Source organism: Corvus cornix, chromosome 4 (genome assembly GCF_000738735.6).
Source record: "Corvus cornix cornix isolate S_Up_H32 chromosome 4, ASM73873v5, whole genome shotgun sequence".
NCBI classification, from domain to species: domain Eukaryota; kingdom Metazoa; phylum Chordata; class Aves; order Passeriformes; family Corvidae; genus Corvus; species Corvus cornix.
Genome location: NC_046334.1, coordinates 65420914 through 65445131, shown reverse-complemented (window position 1 = coordinate 65445131; position 24218 = coordinate 65420914). Strand labels below are relative to the sequence as shown.

At 44.5% G+C, this 24218-nt stretch overlaps 1 protein-coding gene across 1 annotated transcript in view; it reads left to right on the top strand.

The window, feature by feature from the left end:
* Window positions 1-24171, top strand: part of FGFR3 (fibroblast growth factor receptor 3) — a 55254-nt gene extending 31083 nt beyond the window's left edge. Inside the window, 14 exon segments of the mRNA XM_039550736.1 lie at window positions 622-791; window positions 5265-5388; window positions 5821-6011; window positions 9287-9437; window positions 13278-13465; window positions 14332-14477; window positions 14564-14685; window positions 15886-15996; window positions 16155-16345; window positions 17057-17179; window positions 18753-18823; window positions 20239-20376; window positions 20804-20909; window positions 20997-24171. Coding sequence (XP_039406670.1) covers window positions 622-791; window positions 5265-5388; window positions 5821-6011; window positions 9287-9437; window positions 13278-13465; window positions 14332-14477; window positions 14564-14685; window positions 15886-15996; window positions 16155-16345; window positions 17057-17179; window positions 18753-18823; window positions 20239-20376; window positions 20804-20909; window positions 20997-21161 — 1997 coding nt within the window. The 3' untranslated portion in view covers window positions 21162-24171.
* Window positions 24172-24218: the final 47 nt, after the last annotated feature.

Below are 24218 nucleotides of genomic sequence, written 5' to 3'. Positions count from 1 at the left end.
TTAAAACTTATCCCTGTTCAAAGGTAACATGAATCTTTAAAACTAAAATCACTCGTACTTAAAGAACATAAACATGATAAACCAGTTTGGCACTGGCGTGTTTTTTTTCTTTCCTTCCCTTAAGGAGGCTACACTACATTTATACTCACTGAGGAGGAACATTTTCCAGTGCACTCAGCTCATACTTTTTCTCTGCTCCCTTGCTGGCCCATCAACATTCTTTTACAGTCCTAACATCTTTCTGCTGTTTATGCTTCTTGGCTACTAATGTCCCAAAGGTGCGTCTGTATCTTTTTACACGCTGAGGCCAGATTCTCATCCTGATCTGGGATAACTCTACTTGTTGATTTAAAAGCAGCCACTTTAGATTTATACTGGCATTACCAAGACAAGAACCTGGTCATGAACCTTTCATCGCAAAACCGAAAGGCAAACGCCCTGTCTATGTCTATGAGAGTCATTTAGCTGGAAAGCATTTCTGTGTCATTTATCTTAACTGCAGCAGGTAGCAATTTAACTGTCAATCTACACATGCCAAAGACTCCTCAAATGCATCTGCTCACCAGCTGATATCTTCTGTGGCAGAAAGCGGCCTGTTCAGCTTGGATTTTCCTTTCTCAGGTGTCCCCTTCTGGACCCGGCCAGATAAGATGGAGAAGAAGCTGCTGGCAGTTCCTGCCGCCAACACCGTTCGCTTCCGATGTCCGGCGGGTGGAAACCCAACACCTTCCATCTACTGGCTGAAAAACGGCAAGGAGTTCAAAGGGGAGCACAGGATTGGGGGCATTAAGGTAAGGTCTTGGTTTGGATCTCAGTTTTTGTTATTTCTATCAACTAGAAAATTGTATTGCACAGTGGTTGACATCAGTAGTTCTAAGAGGCCTGTCCTGACTGTGTAGAAATGAAGATGGTTCTTGCACTCTGAGGAATGGCTTGGCACCAAAGTGTTAAAAAGGACTGCTGTCCTTTGGGATCAAAGGCTAATTCCCTCTGAGTTTGTCTATCGTGGTCTTTCAGGGAGTAGGTAAAAACAGGGCTGGGTTTATGGTTGTATTGTGAGCAGGGATGAAAAAGCAGGAGCAGAAACTTCTGTCCTAATTTCTGGAGATGAGCCCAGTGCACTGAGATGTGTTGGACCAAGCCATAGCTACTCCCAGCTGTCAAAGAAAACCTATTCAGTGTCCTTTGAAGGTATAGGAAGGAACTCACCAAAGAGCTGGATCATCATGCTGGTAGTCATTAACATTCTTGTGGTATAAATCACTGACCTTTGGTCAAGTGTTGGATTCCCTTGTAGCCAGAGTAATAGCATCTGCTCCTTGGCTGCTTTCTCCTCCCTGCTTCCTTTCTGCCATGAGGTGTTCTGGAAAATGCTCTGGCTCGTGTTTACAGATAGAGCTCAGGGACACAAAACTCCACTGCAGTCAAATTATTTAATTAGCCAGAAGTCTCTGTGCTACTTTATCTGATGAATTATGGCAGGATTTTAAAAGGAAAATCAGCTTTTCTCAGATTTTGCTGCTGTTGTTTTTACTTTGTCCCCTTGAGGTCACAGTCAGACTCTTTTTTCTGCTTTTATTTGGGGACAGTTAAACTGGTGCAGCTGATCATAACAAAATCATTATAGCAGGAAGGACTCCTGAGCAGCAACTTTTGCCTGCACTCTGCCAGCCCTGACATATCCCTGGACTCTGCTGCTAAGGAGAGAAGGTGACTTGTAGGAAGGCACCTTCATCAGTTCTCAGAATAGCTGTGTGCTGATGCCTGCCACATCCGTAGTGTTTTGAAAGGGGACTGGGCATGCAAAGCATGCCATGCTCCAGAAACCAGAGAAGGATTCAAAAAAAGTCCTCCCTCCCCACAGTTTTGGGCTGTTTCTTTCCTGTTAGCTCAGACCTGTTCCTGAAAGAGCCTTTTGTGATTCCTTCAGTGAAGCCTTTAAAGCTCCTTCCTCAGTCCTGACCCTGCTCCTGCCTGGATGAGGCTAAGAACACGCTCAGGTTTGGATCTTCTGTAAAGCTGTGGAGGGAAAAGAAGTGGGGAGGCAGCTCCTGTGGGTAAACTGCTCTTCAGCAGATGACATTCACAAAGCACAAGCATCTTTTACTAATTGCAGGCTGTAAGGATCATCATGAAGTGTTTTTCAGGCTCGCGTGCGCCATTCCAACAGCTTTTTACTAAACTGTGTCACATCAGCTGCAATAAAGTATGCCTGCAGAAAAAAAATCTGAAGCTGAAAGCAATTCCCCTACCCACTTTCCAGTAGTTTTAATCTATCTTTGAGTTTAAATTGACACGTTTCATCCTCTGAAACATGGTAGTGAGTCTTTGGCATCGCTGTGCTTTGTTTCTCTAGGGGCACCTTCCAGCAACAAGTCAATGCTTAAAAGAGCTATTGAAGGCAATGTCAGGACAATTACAGGAATATTGGTTTCAGCTCTCTATCTGTCTAGATATAGTTCTTTGTCCCCTTCTTGATATAAAGACATCTTTCTCTGTAATTTTGCTTCCTTTATTTGCTTGGTTTTGGTCATGAGCCACAGTTAGATGTAAGTAATCTAGTGTAAATCTCATCCAGTATAAATATACTGATAGATATCAGCTGAGATTTGAACCAGAAAAGGAGATTGAAAACCTGCTCGATATCTCATGTATTTAAGATTTAAATTCCCTGTTACAACTTAACTTCATAACAGGATTAGGCAGCTTGAAAAGAATGGGCAAGATCCAGATCTGGCAGAGTTTGGTTGGCTTATTTCATCTTGAGATCTGGTCTTAACCCAGAAATCCTTGAGCTGGGAATGTTCTCATTTGTTTTCAGTGTGTGAAAGAGTTTAAATGTTGATTGTGAGAAGTCTGTTGTCAGCAAATGAAAGCTGACCACTCTTCCACATCTGCCCCTTGCACATGGCATTTAGACCCATGTGACTGCACGATGTAAAGCCTGCAAGAGAGAAGGGTGAGTGTTGAAAACATGATGGGCAGGCTAACCTGGTTTTGTTACAGTTCATCCTTAACTGGTAAAGAAAAGAAATTCATATGACTTATCATATGAAATTTCCTAAAGAGCATTAATGGTTAAATCCGTGTTGGAATCTCTAATATCGTAAGCCTGTGTGTGTTAAATGACCCTAGAAGGAAGGATTGAGGGGGAGGGGAGATGGAGGATTATCCCTTCCCAAGACCATTGCACCGACTTGCATACCAGTCTGGCAAACACGAGGTTCCAAGTGTGTCTGCAAATGTTTGTTTCACAAAGAGCCAAGAATGACAACACCAAATAAACCAGAGGGATTTCCAGTATCTCACCCACTTGATTTATGCCTGCACTAAGCCACTTCATGTTTCTAGTGTTTCATCAAGTGCAGTGACTATCGTAACTTGGGAGCATCCTTTTTTATTATTTTTTTCCAAAGGTTTTCAAAACTAAAAACTTCTTCTAAAGTTTCCAAACGAGTTCTGCCCCATGAGTCTGTGCCCCCAGGTTCTTCCCTGTTCAAAGTTCTCATCACAAACCTGATGAAGAGAAGTTCTTTGAAAGTGTCATAAAAGTGTCTTTGAAAGTGCATCCTTAGTAAAACACCTATTTTGGACCTGGTTTTAGAATGTACGTCAGACTAGGGAGTCATCCATGTGTCTGGAGCCCTATTTCCTTGGAGGAGCTCCTAGGGGTTCCAGATGCAAACGTTTTGCAATGCTGAAAAGTGGATTTGAAGAAGCCTTTAGACACAACTATGAGACAAGCCAGTATGGAAATGAGCCACTGAGCAGCCACAAATTTGCATTGAAACTTCCGTGACAGTCTGGTATGTTCAGCTCTGGGCCCGGGGTCCAGGCTCTCTGTAATTGCCACACAGTTACAGAGATGCAGCAAGGGGGATGTTGCTTTACAAAAGGTGAAATGTTGATTCTGCTCCTTCATTGAGCTCCTCCATTTGTGCTGTCCTTGGTGGACAGAGGTGTAGGCAGAGGTGCAGTCAGAGCTGACCAGACATCCGCCACAGCCAAGATGTCTGTACAAAATGTTTGGTCACAGCCTCCTGTTACCCACACTCTAAAATGAAAGGAAATGCTATATTCAACTGTCTCTGAAAAATGGGGTGCTCAGCACTGCTGTTTTCAGGGCTGCAGAGGTCTACAAATTGTTAAAATTACTTTTGCTTGCTTATCTTGCAACTAAGCTGTCTAGTCCTATGGTTTTAAACCTTCTTTTTGCAAAGTTCTGGCTTTGATTGCAACTTGGCCCTTTTACGGAAAGCATGTGGATGCAATTTACGTGTAGCAAAAGAGGTTAAATGACTTCATATTTGAGTTCACCTGCTGCAGCAAGAAATCTCCAGGAGCAATTACACCCTTGTTTTTCTATCAGGCCTTGACATTCTATAGTGCAGCATTGTTGTTAATCTCCTGCTTCTGTGTCCTTGGGGTCACCTTCAGAATGTTTAATAAAAGTTCAATGTTCTGCTTTGGGCAGCAGAAGGCATCAAATTAATATCCAGAGATTTGGAGAGCTTTTATATGCTATGCACCCTGAAGTCATCTTTGTTACTGTTGGTTGCTTTCTGTATTAATTCAAGATTTGCTTTCCATATCCGTTATTTCCTTTATGATCACTAGAAACAAACGTTCTAGCTGAGATCACAGGGCAACAGGTCAGGGTGGAGACATGGGCTGTGCTTCCCCTTCTGCTACTGAACCACCATCAGCTCTGGACATGAGCCACATCCAGAAAACCAACTAGTATAAAACTTGGTGCCAAAATAGAAGGGCTGACCAAGTATCCTAGGGACCACATTTGAGGCTGGACGTGTTTTTTAGAGGGAATTTAGGGGACTAACTCAGCTGGAGAAAGCTGTTTCTGTTCAGACAGATGCCATAACCTGCTGCCCCCACGGCGCACACATTTTAAAATACAGATCAGAATTATCTTGTGTGATGCCTTTTGAAGTCGTTACTCTAGTGAGAGGTGCCACATTCAGTTGTCAGCTGTCTTCGTTATTGTGATTATTGTGGAAACATCGAGAAGTCCCTGCTAAAATCTCAGTGTGTTACATTGTGTTGCATCATTTTTGCATTGGTCTTAATGCCTTTTCTCATTAAGACTTTGATGACCCTTGTAACAGTTCCTTGTGATGTTCAGGCCTGCTCTGGGGTCCAAGTGTGTGGAAGCTCACTGATTGTTCATTTGGTTTGAAGGGTCTGGTGATGATGGTGCTCGACCACGAGCTTGATTTCTTGACCACAGGTTTGATTTCTTCTTCTAGTTGCGACACCAGCAGTGGAGCCTGGTGATGGAGAGTGTTGTGCCATCAGATCGAGGGAATTACACCTGTGTCGTGGAGAACAAATATGGCAACATTAGGCACACGTACCAGCTTGATGTATTAGGTGAGATTTCGCTGTTTTCCCTCAACAGCTGGTCTGTGGCGATGTTGAATAGCTGCATGATAGGATATGGGAAGCAGGAGCTTGGTTTCTTTCCCAAAGTGTTGGATCATGTGTCTTCTAAAACCAACAACAAGCTTCTTTTTGGCCAACGATTCAGGCTCACATCTGTGATCAGTAAATTACTTAGTGGGTCTGCAGAGGGGCCAGAGAAGGATTGGCAGGGCTGATATGCCTCCTCCCTTCCCAGGTGGTTCTTCCCTGTCTGGCTTGAGAAGCACTGTGTAGAGCAGTGATCAGGAGACCCGTGGGGGACAAACCTGCTTTGTACATTTTGCCCTAAAAAGCCAGAATATGAAGGTTTCAGAGGAGAATATGTCCTGGGGAAAAAAAAAGGCAAGTAAACTAGGATTTTTCCTCTTTTCCCTTTTTCAGAAAGGTCACCCCACCGGCCAATCCTGCAAGCAGGGCTCCCTGCCAACCAGACCGTGGTGGTAGGGAGCAATGTGGAGTTTCACTGCAAGGTCTACAGCGATGCCCAGCCTCACATCCAGTGGCTGAAACACGTGGAAGTCAATGGCAGCAAATATGGACCCGATGGGACCCCGTATGTCACAGTGCTGAAGGTTGGTACATGCTCCTCCTTCTCACCCTCAGGGCAGTCCTTCTGTAAGCCTGCCCAGTGGAATACTCTGCTTTTTGGAGGGGATATGGCAAAAATGTCCTAAAACTGATGTTCCAAACTCTTCTGTTTGCCAGAAATAAGACTACTACTGTGGTGGCACAGATAAGCGAAGTTGTAAGAGCTGGGGCAATTTTGAGAAATGCAGCATAATGAAAGAGATGTCAGATTGCATTTGACCTAAAATTGTAAAAATGCCCTTTTTTTTTTTTTACAGCTTCAATAGAGGTATTTTCAGGGTTTATTAAAATAAAAGTCTCCCAACTAAAACACATTCTTCCTTTTCCAAGTAAGCACAGTGTAGCATGCACGTACCAAATAATGCTCAACTACCAGCACCTGAGGGCCAACATAATCTTGTTCCAGACACTAAATTTGTGAACATTGCTATTATCAATGCTCAGGAAAGACTTTTTTTTAATTGAGCAAAAGGTACATAGTAAGATTTAACTTCACTAAAATGCTTTCTTGAAAGGGAACTTCTGGATTACAGCCAGAACAAAGCTAAAGGGTTTGGTTCCCCTCAACCAGTATAAATATAAGAGTAGGGAATAGGGAGTGAAGAGCACATTGGATTTCTAAAATCCTTAAAAAAAAAAAAAAAAAAGTTAAAGACATCATGTGATGATGTTTATTAAAATATATAGGGCCAAATGGAGTTTTTCTGGCTCTGCAGTTAGTGCTGAAAGCTGAATTTGTATCTGCAGCTTCAAGGTGAGGCTGTCCTGTGTGTGGACATTCCCTGTGCACATCCTGCTGTACACACCCTTCTTCTCCTTGTATGAAGTTTAAAAAAAAAACCAACCACTTATCAGACAGTACAGTTACAAAACTGTAACGCAGCCAGATACATTATAATAAAAGCCAGAGACCCTGAAAATAATTACACAGATTGAAATAACAGATCGGTTGGAAGAAATGGTTGGAGACAGTTCTTCAGGACTGGCAACATGTGCTTCTTGCAAGTTGAGAAAACTTTATTTCTCGCCACCTCTCCAAATGTGTTTGAATTATGCATATTTGAATTTCCCCCTGGTTTCACAGCCCAGTACCAAGCTCTGAATAGCTGGTTGTGTCACATGCCATCTCATATAGTCTCCGAGCTCCATGTGTGGTCCCCGTGGGATAAAGTGCTACCTCTTGGAAGTTTGCAGAGCCGCTGCGAACAGTGCCTTGTGTCACAAGCACAAGCCCCCATTTTGCCACGGCAAAGAACATATAAATAGTCCATATAAATAGTGATTTAAAATTAAGTTGGAGCGGCACCGGGGTGGGTAGGTAATTAGAATTGCCAAATACCTTCTCTTCTGTGGACGGCAAAGGCTTTGCATTCCTCGAAGGGGAGCACAGGCAGGCATTTGAAAGCACGAGTTTTGTTTGGTTTTATGTTTTTTGCTGAATAGGACCAGCACACGTCTATTTACTACTTCTGGTTAATCAGGAATGCTTTGAATTGTATTAATGCCGGCATCAGTGCTGGGGCACGGAGCATTTCCATTTTGGGATGCATCTTTTGTGCGCCAGTACTGGGCCTCCACAGAGCTGTGTCAGGCCCAGCTTTACAGGGATTTTTTTTTTTTTTTTAAATGTGATGTGCTTGTTTTTTATAAATAAAGATCTGATAAAATGATCTTGCTGTCATCTCAGTGCCAGTCCATTGGCTTTATGGACTTGTTTCCCTCAAGCCATGCAGTGCTGCTGCCTTGCCCCAGCATCCTGGCTGGAGCACGGTGCTGTTAACAGCCCTCCCTTTGGAACAGGCTCTCTCCTGCCCCATGCTGTGCTGCCTGCAGGGAGATAAGGCTTTTTTTTATCAGCCTGCCCTTCCCTCCTGCTTTCAGGAGTTTTTGTGGCGTGTAGGAGCTGCTATGGGGCAGTTTAAGTATGGGAGATATCCCAGTCTCCATCGCAGCAAGGGAGACAGAGAGGTGCCCAGCACATGAAATTCTCCCCCCCTACATCTAAAGGGGCGAAGGAGGTGTCAAACCCCACCTAAGTCCAGATGGATAAGTTGAATGCTGTACTTTCAAACCATTTTTTAAACAGCCTGACAAAACCAAGCCATCACCTGCATCAGTTCCTGAAAGCCTGGGCTAATTTGTGATCAAAGAAAACCCCTTTTTCTTTGCAGAAGAGCGCAAAATGCATTCCAGTTACAGAGGGGGGCTGGCAACACTGTGCCCAAGCTTTGTCAAAGGCTAAATTGTACATTCTGCATTGAAACATGCCCGGTTTAATTATAAACAAGGCAGCAACAGCAGGCAGGCACGTTTCCCCACTAGTCAGGGCAGACAGACTTGCACGTAAGCCTTAGGGATGAGATCAGGTCAAAACTGGTGGTGTTTGTCATCAGACATGGGCACTGGGGCTCCTCTCTGGTGCCTGCTCTGGGTTCAGTTCCTAATAAACTATCAGAGCTGGCTGCCGCGAGGATTTTAATGAGCTTCAAGTCACATTGGCAGGATCAGGCTTGGAAATGGAAGGCATCAAGACTGGGCTGGAGAGTGTAAGGCTGAAACAGAAAAGAGAATTGCTTTATTTTCATTTCCAGAACTGAAGCTTCTTCTGAGGCCACTTAAAACAATTATGCATTTTCAGCCAAAATAAAAGCAACTGTTTAGTGTTTAGGGAAAAAACTGATGTGCTGTTGTGGCAGCACAGAAGAAGAGAAATAAACGCCGTGCTTAAAAGTCTGAAGTTTGTTTGATTTATATACACCACTTTATTTAGTAAAGAAGAGGCTCCTATAAGCAGTGGAAAAAATTACAGCTAATTTCTGAAAGGCAAAGTCAGCAACGAGTTTCAGACCGCCGCTGCTTATATTTTGTTTCCAAATTCTATTTTGGAATCTGATAATTGAAACATTATTTGCTGAGCCGGGTTGCAAACACAAATCTCTGCTTAAGCCCTTTCTCTGGTGCTCCTGTCTGCAGAGTTATTGAGAAACTATAGAGCCTTTGACTGCTGTCAGATGGAGAAGGGGCAAACTGGTCTGTTTTAAAAAAGAAATCGCATGTGTGAAGGAAAGGGAGCTCACCTGCACATGGTTTGGGGGCCAAAGGCAACTTCTCTTCAGCCCTCAGGCCCTGGGTTAGGTGTCTCACCACAGGGTGAGCTGGGGATGTCACCACAGCCATGCACAGTCAATCCTAGCTGATGTAGGTGCGATGGAGCTATTGTTTGGTTTACTGAAGTTCAGGTTTCTGTCTATTCCTGCAGTCTTGGATCAGTAAAAACGCTGAAGCCGATGCTAACCTAAATCTGTTCAATGTGACAGAACAAGATGAAGGAGAATATCTGTGTAGAGCCAACAATTTCGTAGGCATAGCCGAAAAGCCATTTTGGCTCCACATTCGCAAACCAAAACCAGGTAAACCACAGACTCTGTCCCAAGGCCCTGGCAACTGCAAGAATGAGCTATAACATTTTTAAGAATCTAGTGATTAAAATTACTATTCATTTTGTATTATACCCTGTCAACTGATGCTGAATGGCTTTATCTTATTTTCTTGCTAATTTTTTTTTTTAACAAGACTGTAATGCCTATACAGCAATTGCCATGGAAAAATTCCCACAATAAAATGACTGTCAAATTTTGCTATCAACTTTTCATACTTTTATTCCTCTCCCTTCCTTACAATTGAGTGCTGATAACAGAATTGTGTGTTAATGACCTGTGACGTTCAAAGCACTGGAAAACCAAACTGTTTTGAGTTTTTCACCTATAAAACTGATTTAATCAGTTCTGTCCCTTGGAGAAGTAATGGCGAAATAAATATCAACATTGGCTCATCCAAGCAAACATGTTAACTGGAGAGGAGAAGCTCCTGGGCTCTGGGGTTTGACTCCAGCCTACAGCGTTTGACTGCTGTGTTGTTCAGTGCCACTTCAGGAAAGTTCCTTACAGGCACTGGTTATCAACCAGATTTCTACTGCAGTGTCAAGGTCTGTGTAATCAATATATGGCTTTGAGATATCCACTGAAGAAATTCTAAAAAATTCTAGAGTTCTATGTTTTTCAATGAACTCATGAACCATAATGTTTGTATATTCCTCTGATCAGCACTTGAGTCCTTCCCCACTACATCTCCCCTCCTTTCCCCTTTCTTTCTGTCTTTCCTCATTTCCCACCTGTCTTTCCCCACCCCTGTACTCACCTCACTAACCCAAAGTCAGTCATATTGTGGGGGCAATTTTTCATTTGGATGCTTTTGCTTGCATGCTTCTTTAGTGGGACAGAGTAAGAACCTGGTGAAGGGAACTTTTTTTTTGCTTTTGACTACAGGTTGCAGAGGGGAATGAATAAATAAATGTGGAAGATGGGCCATTGGAAAATAAAAAAAAGAACCACCATAATCTGCTTTTGAAATTTGCCTGTGGTGTCCTCACACTTGCTGGGAATGTGGCTTATTCTCTGTTTTCCCTCTTTCTATATGTGTGTGTTTTTTTTCCCCGTAGACGGCAGGTGTTAACACAACGGATAAGGAGCTAGAGATTCTGTACTTGCGAAATGTTACTTTTGAGGATGCTGGGGAATATACTTGTCTCGCAGGGAATTCTATTGGGTTCTCACATCACTCTGCTTGGCTGACGGTGCTACCAGGTATTTCCTTCTGTGCTGGCCTCTCCTTCCCTCTCCAGGATGCCTCGATGTTTTGCTTTAGAAATGCCAAGTTCCCGCACACCGCCCCTTGCTTGGAGCAGGGGTGTTTTCCAGGCAGGCTTCTTCTTTGGGATTTGCTGCAGACCCCTGTTGCATACTTGCAGCTGACTCTTTTTGCATTGCATCTCAAAATTTAAATGATTGCAGTAATGATGTAAAATACACAGAATCTTTTAAAAAATCTAATAACAGAGAGGTACTCACAGCCTCTTTGTTAGGACTGTTAAGCACCAAAATAAGGAGCTTTGTCTTCTTACACTGGCAGTGGAAGAAGAAAACCTCCCCATCAGATGATCCAGGGCACCTAAATTGGACATGAACTGTAGATCATCTTATGAAGGATCCTTTCTCTCTGGCCTCATATCTTAACCTAAAATTAGATGCATAAGTGTCTGGTGTGAGTACACCCTTCCCTGCCTGTAGCATTATTTCCACTTCACGGATGAGCAGGCCAAGATAGCGATCTCAAACAGAAGGTCAAGGAGAGTCGTCTGTAGGCAGAGCACAGGAGTCCTGGCTCCCAGGGGCATTGCATACTGCCTGCTCCAGCTGGGATTGATGAAAGCTGCAGTGGGCTTGAAACCCGAGGCCAGAGTGACCTCAATTTTGTGGTCCTTTCATGTGCAAAGCTCTTTTTGACAATGAAGCCAGCACAGAATGTGCAACAGAGAGATCTGCTCTGCAAAAAGGGGGAATGAGGCTGTGCTGCACCTTCACCTGCTGAATCAGCCTCTGGCTCCAGGGCAGGCTTGACCATGGTCCAGGGAAGTACCAGCAATATTCATATTGAATCTCGTCTGTGCTGTGCCTTGCAGACAGTGCAGAAGCAAACCTTGAGTATATTCAATACACCCTTACTGAAAAGGCACCCAAAATCCTAAAGAGCCCACTTTGATTCACCCAGTCATAGACCACATTTGGGTCCATCTCACAACACATCCATCTCAGGATGTGTTTAGGAACCGGAAACTCTGGCATTTCTAATCTCGACTTCATCTGTGCAGGTGATTGGGATGTAATCACTTATTGGGGCTTAAGAAGGTCTCCTCCATGCCCAACCCTGCTGCCAGTGGGATCTGCTGATCTTTCCTGTTTATTTGCCAGCTCTGTAATAGCTGATCTGATCCTGTTTCTGCTTCTGACATTCACTAGATGAGAAAACATTTTCTTTGGTTAGAAGACTAATGTCTCTGTTATTTTCAGAATATCACGGTATTGTCTCGTCTGACTCATACTCTGCTTTTTATAATTTATGAATTCACATGTCTTCCTAAAGCAAAAAATAAGCAGGAGAAAACCAACCAAAAATCAGAAAGGAGGACTTTATTTTGAAGTCAGATGCAGTGAAGGACAGCCATCTGTGCAGCAGCAGGCCTCCACAGAGAGGGTGCAGGATACAGGACACTTGGGGAACCTCAGCTTGAACCTCGTCCACGCTACGGGGGGAGAGACGGGGAGCAGAGGGCAAGGCAGCAGAGCTGCAGCACCGACCACAGTGCCTGATCCCAGGAGATCTGGTACCCCTGTCTCATGGGAGGAGATGGCCGTTTGGTAGGATCAGGCCTTCCACAGCTGGCACAAGGCTGGAGCAGCCCCCGATGCCACTGACAGCCCATTCTCCATGTCCTTCTGGGCACAGCCACCAAAGACCTGACACAGAGCCTGCTGCTGCCAGGGAAAGGCTCCTGCTGCTTGCTGAAGGGACTGCTCAGTGATGGATATGATCCATTAGTGAGCTGACCACACCAGCATAACTTCATTATAAAGCTTCCCACTGCTGACTGTTCCTCTTGTGCCAGCACACCTTTGGGGGACAGAAAATCAGTCCCATCATGGCTCCTTCCTCTGGTCTACATGCCTGTCCTTAAAGGAACAAGGGGGAAAACACAGCTGACCTTCGCTGGTCTCTAAAAAGTCTTGCCAGCAGGCAGCCACTGCTGATGGGCTCATGCTGTCACCCTCCTGGCTCTCTTACCTCTCTGGGCCATGCCTTCCAGCCTCTTCCCAGCAGAACTAAGTTTTCATTAAATAATAAAGTAGATTTTTCTCTCGAGGCTCTTTCCCTGTGTGATGCCTTACTGCTGGGTTCTATTCAAGCCCCTTGGTCCCTCAGGGCAGGCACTGGTCTGGTGGAAATCTTTGCTGGAGAATCTGAATCAGCAAAGTGCAGTAGACCCCAGTCCTGCACATCCAAGGCATCCAGCCATGCAGAAAGCAAGATCTGGGTCAGAGGGACAGCACAGACGTGTGAAGATGCCTTCAGCCTGGAGCAGTGGTTTTCAATCTGTGGGCTGAAGGCTCTTAAAAATCCAAGGGTTGCATGAAAAGGGGGCAGTAAAATTACCCCAAAAAGTGCAAACTGAGCTAATGTTTTAGCTACAGCTGCAGGTGGAAAACCACTGGCCTGGGAGAGTCCCCTCACTGAAGTCACTGAGAAAATTGGCGTAGCTGAACAGGTCCTCCCCAAATTCTCTGTGCTGTATGTGTGTAGCTGTGTGTGGGCAGCTTCCCGCCGTGTCCTGACTGCCATCTCTTGTCACCCTGCAGCCGAGGAGCTCATGGAGATGGATGATTCGGGCTCAGTGTACACTGGCATTCTCAGTTATGGCACTGGCTTTTTCCTCCTTCTCCTGGTGCTGGTCTTGGTGATTGTCTGGAGGATGAAAATGCCAAACAAAAAAGCCATGAACACCCCCACTGTACAGAAAGTCTCCAAATTCCCACTCAAGAGACAGGTAACAGAAAGTAGATACAAGATTCCTATTCCCCCCTATGGTATCCCTCTTTTGTTTTATTTTTTTCCTCCTCCTTCTCTTTGAAATTCTCTCTCTAGGTGAGAAGCTCCACCAGAAAAACATTGCCCAAGAGGGACATAATTTGGCTGCAGCCTAGAAGTTTATTTATTTCTATGTGAGTGGGGCTTTGGCAGAGGTGGCAGCTGACTCTGGTTCGTGAGCAGCCCCCCTTGCTGTTGGCCCTTGCCCAAGAGGTTCTGGCAGTGCAGCTGTGGGTGCCACAGAAAGCACATCTGGCAGGGGAAGTCCAGTCCAGGCTCCCTGGAGGAGTGGGGATTTGGGGAGAAAGAGCACTATTTGTGCTCATTCCTGCTTTCACAGATGTCACTGGTGAGCCCAAAGTTCTCGTGGAGGTGACAGAAGGTCCTCTGTGCAGTTAGAGATGTTCTTCTGCCTGAAATTGCAGAGGGGCAGGAGCAAAAGGCCATGTGAAACCCCATAGTGACGGGTACAGATTTCAAGCTTTGACTGCAAGCTCACAGTGGGCATTGACAGTGCCAGGGTGGGAGAAGTCACTTCTTAGCCTGTATGGGCTGTGGAGATGCAACAGAGCAACTCAGTGGATTATACCTCCTGATGCAGGAGGGCACTGGCTGACCTGTCCTTCCTTTCCATCTGCTAAACACCTGACCACAAGTGTCTAAACAAGTGGATTCCTGCAAGGGTGGGGGCATTTCCCAGTTAGAAATTCCCAGAAATCTGTCCATGGGCAAAGAGAGCTCAAACCTCCTCAGTGATCCATCTCTGGCGCTGCCTGCCCTGGAGATACAGTTGGCAATAACACTTCATTTGCTCTACCCAAGCAGGTGTCGCTGGAGTCCAACTCTTCCATGAATTCCAACACGCCCCTGGTCCGGATCACACGCCTCTCCTCCAGCGATGGGCCAATGCTGGCCAACGTTTCCGAGCTGGAGCTGCCTCCAGATCCCAAGTGGGAATTGACACGTTCTCGGTCAGTCAAAGGGTTGGGATCTCTGTGCCTGCTGGGAGTGTCCCACACCAGGAGCCCCTAACATACCTGTTTGTTCCTCCCTCCAGCCTGACCTTGGGGAAGCCGCTTGGCGAGGGGTGTTTTGGCCAAGTGGTGATGGCAGAAGCCATTGGGATTGATAAGGACAAGCCAAACAAGGCCATCACAGTTGCTGTCAAGATGTTAAAAGGTATGGGGAGTCCACAGAGGACAGAATAGCATACTGTGCTGAGATTTCCTCTCTTTGCTTCTCTTTTAAGTCTTTTATACAAACTAGATACAATAGAAGAAAGCAGGAACTGCCTCTCCTCCCCTTTACCCACACTGCCTGGGGGTGAGGGCTGTCCTTGGAGAGCAGGCAAAAGTGCAAATCCCATCGGGAAGAGGGACTGGGAATTAACCCAGTTCTCTTCCAAGGGGTAATAGCATCCCTGACAAGAAGGGGAACCCCCTTCACTTCAAGCCAGCTCCGTGAATCAGCCCACTCTTTACTCCTCTCCTAACCAGCGCTGCCTGTTCTACCAAAAGCTTATGCAGCAACCTCAGATGGAGTTTGCAGAATTTCAGCTGACAAACTCCTTCTTGAGGAACTTTTTCTTTGAAGAAACTTGATCCCGGACATCTGAGAGGTTAAAGGGAGACCAGAAATGGGGGAGTCACTGGGCACCTCTAGATAAGTCTCCATTTCCCATCTTGCCAGACACAGTAACCTCAGACAGCTGAAGAGTTCGGCTGGAGCAAGCAGGGCAGTGAGCAGCCTGGGCTTGAGGTTACATGGGGAGACATTGTAAAAAAAAAGTAATATTTCTTATCAGAAACAGGTTTGTTTAATTTACATTTCCTTTAGTCCTTTCTGAAGCTGGTTTTAGAAGTAGTAACATTTCCATCTTTCCAAACCAAAATGTGCCTTTGGGCAGGTTTTCCCCAATTTTTCTACTTTTGTAGATAGGTTTTTCTATTTTTGCAGAGAAATTGCAACTTTCCATCCAAAAAACACGTTCCCTCCCAGCCCTGACCTTCCACCATCATTAACTCTTGGGCCCTAGAGATGAGGGACAGAAACTATCAGAAAAGCAGGTACCAGGTACCAAAATGTGAATTTTTTTCTTTAGTACTTGTGAAGACAAAACAGAAGATGAAAGGCATTATTGATTTCCATATGAACATTTACCTCCACTTATTTGTTCATCTTTTTTTGTTGCCATAGTAGTAGGTTTTGTTTTTATTTTTATTCTTCTTCCTGAAGTAGAATAAAGCCAAATACAGCCATATTCTTGAGTATTGTTTCCCCATCAAAAGCCCCACATGGCTGCACAGCAGTTGAAACTATATCCCTAAACACTTACTTTCTTCCTGACTTTTTTTTACTTTCCTCTTTTACTTTCTCCAGATGATGCCACAGACAAGGACCTTTCCGACCTCGTCTCTGAGATGGAAATGATGAAAATGATTGGGAAGCATAAAAACATTATTAACCTCCTTGGTGCCTGCACGCAGGACGGTACGTAGCAGAGCAGCCCCGGTGCTCACAGGGTCATGGGAGGCTCAGATTTGGCTGTCCCTTCTTTGTAGTTACTGACTGGCTGCCCAGAATGGCCCAGATGAGATTTTGGTGGTCAGCTCTACCTCCGCTGGATGCTGATGTGTTCTTCCTTGCAGGACCACTCTATGTGTTGGTGGAATATGCGTCAAAGGGGAACTTGCGGGAATACCTCAGGGCACGTCGCCCACCTGGCATGGACTATTCCTTTGACACCTGCAAGCTGCCTGAGGAGCAGCTGACGTTTAAGGATCTGGTTTCCTGTGCCTACCAGGTGGCACGGGGCATGGAGTACTTGGCATCTCAGAAAGTGAGTTGAGAAACCTCATTTGGTAGAAGCCTCGGTCAAAGCCACATGTTCAAAGGCAGGGAATGCTCTGTGTGTGGGACAACCCCAGGCAAAACATTGCAGCCTTCTCCCTTTAGAGGCCACATTTTACTGTATGAAATATCTTGGGGTTTTTTACTGGAGGTTTCATCCATATGCAAAGTCCCCATATGCTGGCTGCATTCCTGAACCATGCAGCTGTACAGCTGTTACCTGCAGGACCATTAGCACCCCCAAAATGCTTATAAAAGCACAAGCAACCCAGGCCATTCTGTGGGTCTTCTGTATTTTGGATGTTTTGGGGATACCTTAATTTAAGGATTTTTTTCCCCTCAAACATTCTCTTGCACTCCTCCTCCTGGGGGAAGCAGCACAGAAAAGCAGCTGCACATCCCAGTGAGCTCCCACAGAAGAGGGGAGTTGGCTTTCTCATCCGTACATCCTGTTTGGAGAGAAAAGGCGCGTGCGTGGCCGTGTTGGCTCCGAGGGCGCCGATTAGGTGTTGCTAAGAGGTGCTTCCCACCGAGCAGGCACGGTGGGATGGTGACACAGAGAGCCAGGAGCTGAGCAGTGCCCACAGCTTTATGAGCCTGGGAGTCAATGAAACGGCAGCTCATAAACCACATGGTGCTGTTGGTTCCAGGCGTGAGCAGCTAACGAGCCCTTATTTATTGACTTGCTCACCTTTCACAGTGCATTCATCGCGACTTGGCAGCCAGGAACGTGTTAGTCACTGAAGATAATGTGATGAAAATAGCTGATTTTGGCCTCGCTAGAGACGTTCACAACATCGACTATTACAAGAAAACCACCAATGTAAGTACAGAGCTGCCAAGCACACGCAGTTCTCCTTCTGGCAGGGAACTTGATCATCCCTGCAGCAAGTGGCCCTTGTCCCACATCTCCCTTTCTAGAGGGGCTTAGGAGGAAGAAATCTGACAGGGACTTCACCTAGTCGGGAGGGACTGTAGATAGGCTGGTCCCAGGAGTGTATCCACCATCTGGGTTTTTCCTGACACATCCTGGTTCAGCCAGCAGCTGGTTGTGAGGTCTCAGCTCTGGCCAGGATGCTAAGAGAAACTGAGGTTTCTCCCAAACAGGAATGGAGCCCTTTCCAGTCTGCTCCATGTCTGTTTATAAAGGTCCCAAGGAGCCAACCTCTGTCTCACCAGAGCCCTTGACAGAGGAGTGTCACTTCTTGTATACCTGGATCTACCTGTCTTTCACGCGTTTCTCTCTTTTTTTACATCTGAGCTCCTTGACTCCACTGCCAAGAGTGAGAAGATGGTCCCAGATAAGGGCTGAGGCCTGGAGTTGTTTATATTTTCTGTAGAGATGAATTTGCAAGTGAAGGGCTGAGAGAAGCCCCGTGTCTTGGTACAGAGCCTGCCACAGATGTTGAGCCCTGAGGAAAGATCCTAACTAGGACAGAGTGAGGCGACGGCAGTGGAAGATTAAGGGCAGTACAGAACCTGCGGGTCTTGGGATTGCAGGGGGTTTAAATGTCCAAGCAGTCCTTCAAAGCCCACCATGTCCATACTGATCAATAGCATATCAGAAATCTTTCTTAATTGCCACGATTTCTTAATCATAAATTAATAACAATTATTGGGAATTTTAATCACAGATCAAATGAGCTGTGTGGGACAGCTGAGAGCATAGTCCCATTTGTGTATCCTGCCTGTGTCCCATCTCTACTTGTCTCCCTCAGTGAGACAGTGGGTCAGAAGAGGACAAAGTTCCCCCATATCCAAATTATGGCTCAAACACAAAACAGTACTTTCTGTCTTCCTCCAGGGGCCAAACGAAGCCCCAGAGAATTATGATTAATCTAGTCTTTCTCATCTTGTATTTCTCACATAACAGTCTGTGTTTATGACCCTGATGTAAGATAGGATCAGACCCCCTCCTTTACCCTCCAGCAGGATCAGGATTTGTTTCTTAGAGAACCCGGCCCTTGCCTTCACTTCGGAAGTTTCCCTTCAAGTTGAGCCTAAGCTGGGTTTGGACTTGGAGTCAACCATACCTTCCAACCAAAGAGATGGAAAGTGTTTTCCTATGCTCTGCCACAGAGTTTACTGCATCTATGAGTAATGGATGCTGTTCCCATGCAAAGATTTAGATGCACTGATATGTTAAACCTGCTTTGGCAGTGAAATACAGTCCTCTACAGAGAGCATTTACTGCAAAGATTGTCACTGAAGATCCAGGGATCAAATGCTCTAATCTGTTTATATGTGGCCACTGCTGCTTTGCCCAGTGACTGGGAAGGCAGATGTGGTTGTTAATGAAAATGGTTCAAACTGGATTAGAAAAGAAGATTCAGATGGTGCCATTGTGGCTGGGGGAATATGCTGATGGGATGTTCCCATTGTCTTCCTAATTACAGGGTCGGCTGCCTGTGAAATGGATGGCTCCAGAAGCCTTGTTTGACCGGGTCTATACTCACCAGAGCGATGTGTAAGCAAACCCACACTTTAAAAAAAATTAATACAACAGGGAAATCTACACCTATAATATCTTACAGACAAAAGTGCTGCTAAGCGTGACCAGGGCTTGTTCACTGCTGGGGTGCCTGGGGATGCAAAAGTACAGGAGTCAATTCCAACCTGCATCTTCACACACATGGTTTTGTTTTGCTGTTATCTGGTTGCTTTCATCTGAAGATCTCTAGGGAGCTGCTGAAAAATTACTGGAAAGCAGGCAGGTATTTCTTGTCCACTTTATAGATGAGGTGATTCATCCAGCAGTTGAAAAATATTGTGCTAAAAATCCCCATGAAAAATCCCCTCGGCATCCTCTGCACTTTGCCCCAGACAGTTACACTTCAGTCAGGGATGTGGAATGAGCTTGGCATACTCTGTCTGCTGTTAGAATTGATCGGAGAATATTCAGCAAATGTAGTCTCTGATTAATTTTGCCATTTCTTTTATTTTCTTTGTTTTTCCTAATCCTATCTCATCTGTTTTAATGCCTCTGCATAGTAAGCAAACAGCAGAGCACTCCTTACACGTAAATCAGTAACACATCTGAATTTTGCAAGGGCTGAAGCAGCTCCACGTGTGCACTAGCTTTTTATTGTAATATTTGATCAATAATGGCATTTTTATAGCCAGCCTGCCTTTTCCCCAAAGCTCACCGCTTGCAATTGGACAAATGATTCTTTTCTATTTCTGTATTTCTCAGATTCTTTGGCTTTTATTGATCTTAAATCATAGTTTCCATGCTTAGGTAATGCTGCAGTGGGCATGACAAATAAATCAAAGCTAGAGAACAGGAGAATGAGTGTGCATGAAGGTGAAACAGAGACAGATAATCCCTGTTTTTAGAAAAAAAATGAAGAAGGCAAAAGATATTTTTGAAAAAAAGGACTTTTAACCAGAGCACAGCTGCAGGACTGAAGTGTGTAACATTAGTGCTCTGCTGATTTTTGTTGGGGTATTTTTCTCCCGGCTTGGCCAGTGAAATGAGTGTTGTAACAAGCAAGTTTTGGTATCAGCTTGCACAATTAGTGGCCTGTGGTTCCAAGCCTGCAATTCAGTGAAGCCGTGCATGAATAATTTGATTTGTTCCATTCAGTGGAGCTGGTGGAAGACCTAACAAAGAGCTGGCGGTGATAGATGGGCTGTCACCTATCTGATTAAATGCTCATTTCAATTTCAGACTTGGTGCCTGGGATTTCTTTGCTATTGAGTTGGATCAGCAGAGATCTCCAAGTAACTAGTAAAAATGGCCTAGGCAATTAGTCATGCTATTGATGACTTTGTTAGCTATGCATGGCTGCACAGAAATAAAGCCAAGCAAGGGGGAAGGGATATTGGGGGGCTTGGAAAAAAAACCTCATTGAATTTTAAAGATCTTTCTTTGGTTTCCAGCTGGTCTTTTGGAGTGCTACTATGGGAGATCTTCACTTTGGGAGGGTCTCCATACCCAGGAATTCCCGTTGAGGAACTCTTCAAGCTCTTGAAGGAAGGCCATCGGATGGACAAACCTGCAAACTGCACCCATGATTTGTGAGTGTGTGGTGGGCGCTGACCTTGCTCCACTCCCCATTCCCTCTGAGGACAAATACAACCCCACTGGGCTGTTGGGTCTGGGCTGTTGGGACATTCCCACTGGCAAATTGTCTGGCCATCTCCAGGTAGACTTTCCTCAGCCCATGGCTGCTGAGTGACACACAGCGGGTGCTGGTTGGGGGTGTAGCTCTGGTGTGTCACCTTCAGGACAGGTCCTCCTCCTGCTCTGGGAGCACGGTCATGCGTCAGATGATCAGTAATGAGGATCGTGGCTCCACAAAACCCTCCTCTTCTGCCCCAGCTGGCCATAGCTGAAGTTGTGTTGGCCACAGCTGTTCTTTCAGGCGATTTGGGGGTGGGTGGGCAGGTGGGTGGGTGTCACTTGGCCCCACCACGGCTGACTGTCCCATGTCCCCTCATCCAGGTACATGATCATGCGGGAGTGCTGGCATGCCGTCCCCTCACAGCGACCCACCTTCAAGCAGCTGGTGGAAGACCTGGACAGGGTCCTCACCGTGACATCCACTGATGTGAGTGTGGTGGGATGGGCGTGGGAGGACCCACTTGGTCCCTGGTGTGGGGGACACCCAGCACTGATGGCTCTGTCACCCTGGCAGGAGTACCTGGACCTCTCGGTGCCCTTCGAGCAGTACTCGCCGGCCGGCCAGGACACCCACAGCACCTGCTCCTCAGGGGACGACTCGGTCTTTGCACATGACCTGCTGCCCGATGAGCCCTGCCTGCCCAAGCACCCGCCCTGCAACGGCCTCATTCGGACGTGAGGACCCCCAGGGCACATGGACAGATGGAGGGATGGGCAGTGTGCCCATGGAGGCACAAGTGTGGGACACCAAGCATGAAACCTTGTAGTGAAGGATCTTCCAGTGGAACTGTGTGATGGTGCCTGGAGATTTGTGTTGTTGACAAGCTGTTCAGGGTAAAAAAGAAAACAACAAACTTTTTTTTATGATTTTTTTTTTTTTTTTTTAAATTTTTTTTTTCCCCTATTGCTGTATGAAAAGTCAAGAAGCACTGTTTGGCCTGAAGGAACTAATCTCTTGCCAAGATGATCTATCCTAGATGAATTTTTTGTTTGTTTGTTTTTTGTTTACTTTTCATGTTTTTAGGGTTTTTTCTTTACTACGCAGAATGTTGAACCTGGGGGGTGCTGACCTCCCAGCCTCCGCGCTTGCCTTCCGAGTGCCAGAGTAACCGTTCTGTGCCTGCAATACGAAGAAGAGAAAAAAAAGAAATCTTCCTTTAAAAAAAAAAAAAGAAACACACGCAAAAAAAAAAGGTGTAAAGAATGTGGAAATTCCTCGCTTATGCAATCTGTACATGAACCTTTTTGGTGGAGCTGAAAAGCCACGTTGCCTGCAGGGATTCATATATTTATAAAATTATCTATATTTTTGTTGTCGTCGTTTTTATAGCTTCATGATCGTACTACCCAGCTACATAGAAGGAATCCTTTCTGGAAGAAGAGAAAACAAAGCTAAGTAAAATGAAAATTGTCATGGAGAAATGAAAGTAAAACTAGTAAAAAGAGACGGTCAAGTCATCTGAAGTGTCAGTGCCTTGGCCCTCGCACAGGGCTGGGAGCGATGGGGCCGTGCCAAGGCAGGAGCAGACCTCAGGGATGGGCAGAGACCCTGTGGTGACCACAGGGTCCCTGGGGAGCAGAGCATCACCCACCTGAGAGCAGAGGGTGCCCTGAGACCTGGCTCCTGGGTGCCCACATGGCATCTCAGGTCACATCCTGACCTTTGAGAACAGCCAATTGTGGGGGGAGGGAGGGAGAATAAATCCCACTTTTGGGGTTTGCCTGTTCTTGCTTGCCAAGGGTGAGTGGGGGGAGCAGCTCCTCCATCCACCCCTCGACGCCAGAGGTTTGGCTCCATCTATGTGCAGTGACTCGGAGAAAGAAGTTACGGGTACCTGTAGGCAAGAGCCTTTAACTTATATCAAAAAGGTTTATTCCAGAGAATCTGTGTATATATCTATAAATATATCATGTATATATATAAATAAATATATTAAAAGAAAAGAATGTATAATACTAATGCAACATAAAGCAGTACTGAGAGAGAGTCTCAAAATATGAGCATTGCAATCTAGGATATACTGATCTGGGCAAAAGAAAAGATGTTTTTGATTGTTTGTTTTATATCTTCACAGTTTTGTTTTAAAAATTGTACCTTAACATGTATATTTGTAAAGTTATTTATAGACATTAACATATCTGTTCATTGGTTTAAATAGCATAGCATTACTGTAAACTTTAAATTTCACCAAACTTAAGGGTGTTTTTTTTAACTTATTAAAAATGGAGAAAAAATATATTAATCAAGTTTTTCCTTTGTGTTTATGGGAAATATTGAAAGAATGTATAGATGTACAGTCCTTTAACAAATTACATTTAATGTTATAAATATATATATGTATTCATTAAAAAAATATTAGTTTATCCTGGATTGCAGTGAGCAAAGGTAAGTTTATTTTTCAATACATCATCAGTGGTTAAAACCAAACAAATGGCAGCAGAGAGATGATTTTTACATATTTCAGAAAAACGGGGCCAAGAATTCTTCCATCAGTTTAACCACTGTGCATTAAGGGGGTGTGGGTGTTTATTTTTCTATTTTCAAATGAAGGTATTCTTTGTGGTCGATTTAATAACAAGTATGCAGCAAAGTGAAATGTTGACTTTGGATGATGTGGGGTAGGTTTTTTTCTCTCCCCTTTGCCAGTACTGTTGTATTTCGGGCTTCAGAAATGCCATGTGAGCAAAATAGTGACACTGTTTGCAGGAGAGCTGCTACAGCTGCGTATTTCTTTTGCATCTAACACATTGGAAAGTGCCAGTGTTGCCTGATTTTTGGTGTTTAGAATGCTGTGCTATTTTGTTCCTCGATGCCAGATAGCTGTTTAAAAGCACAGGAGCGAACTAAAGAATGTTAGCATGGATCAAGCTGACAGTGGGGGAGGTTTGGGCTAAGGATTTTTTGTGGGTGGGGTTTTTTTTGTCCAGAAGACTTCTTTATGTACTACCAGAAAGAGGCAAAGCAAATTGCATCCTGAATTCTTTCTTTTCATTTTTCTCTGGTGCGTATTACATATCAATGTTGCAGAATAACAGGATGACAGCATCTCATTTAAAGATTTTTTTTTTCTTCTTAGAGCCACAGAATCCTTATCCTAAAATAAATAATTTATAGTTTGAGGTTACTTCAGTGGAAGTTTGAGAAGGTAGATTTCTATAGATTTTTGTTTTGTTGGAATAAAAAAAAAAAGAATTTTTTTGTATTTTCTTACAAATGTCTGCTAATTGTGTACATTCCAAGTACTCGAAGCAAAGAGTTTTCCTGTACTGAAAAAAGAAAATGTACAAAACTGTGCATGGTTTTAAATGTTACTAGATATTATAATTATATATATATAATTTATTGAGTTTTTACAAGATGTATCTGTTGTAGACTTATTGACTTTAACATTTCTTATTCAATGCTTATATAGTTTTATAGCCTGGACTATTATCTTTAAAAGTGTAAAAAAAAATTTAAAATTCCAATTTTGTTACATTTTATACTGTTGATGTTACAATCCACAGGTTTGCATAGTGTGATTTTTGCAATGAGCAACTCTGTTCAGTTTATTTTAATACTGTATTTCTGTGCCTGACAGCTGCAGCTGTCGAAGGTGTGAGATGAACACTAAATAAAACTATTCTGCTTTTTTGTTAACATGGGAAACTTACTTCTACCAAAAAAAAAAAAAAAATAAACAAGTTGATAAATTTTGGGGTTTATTCCCAGTTGTGAGGGTCCTTTGCAAAACCA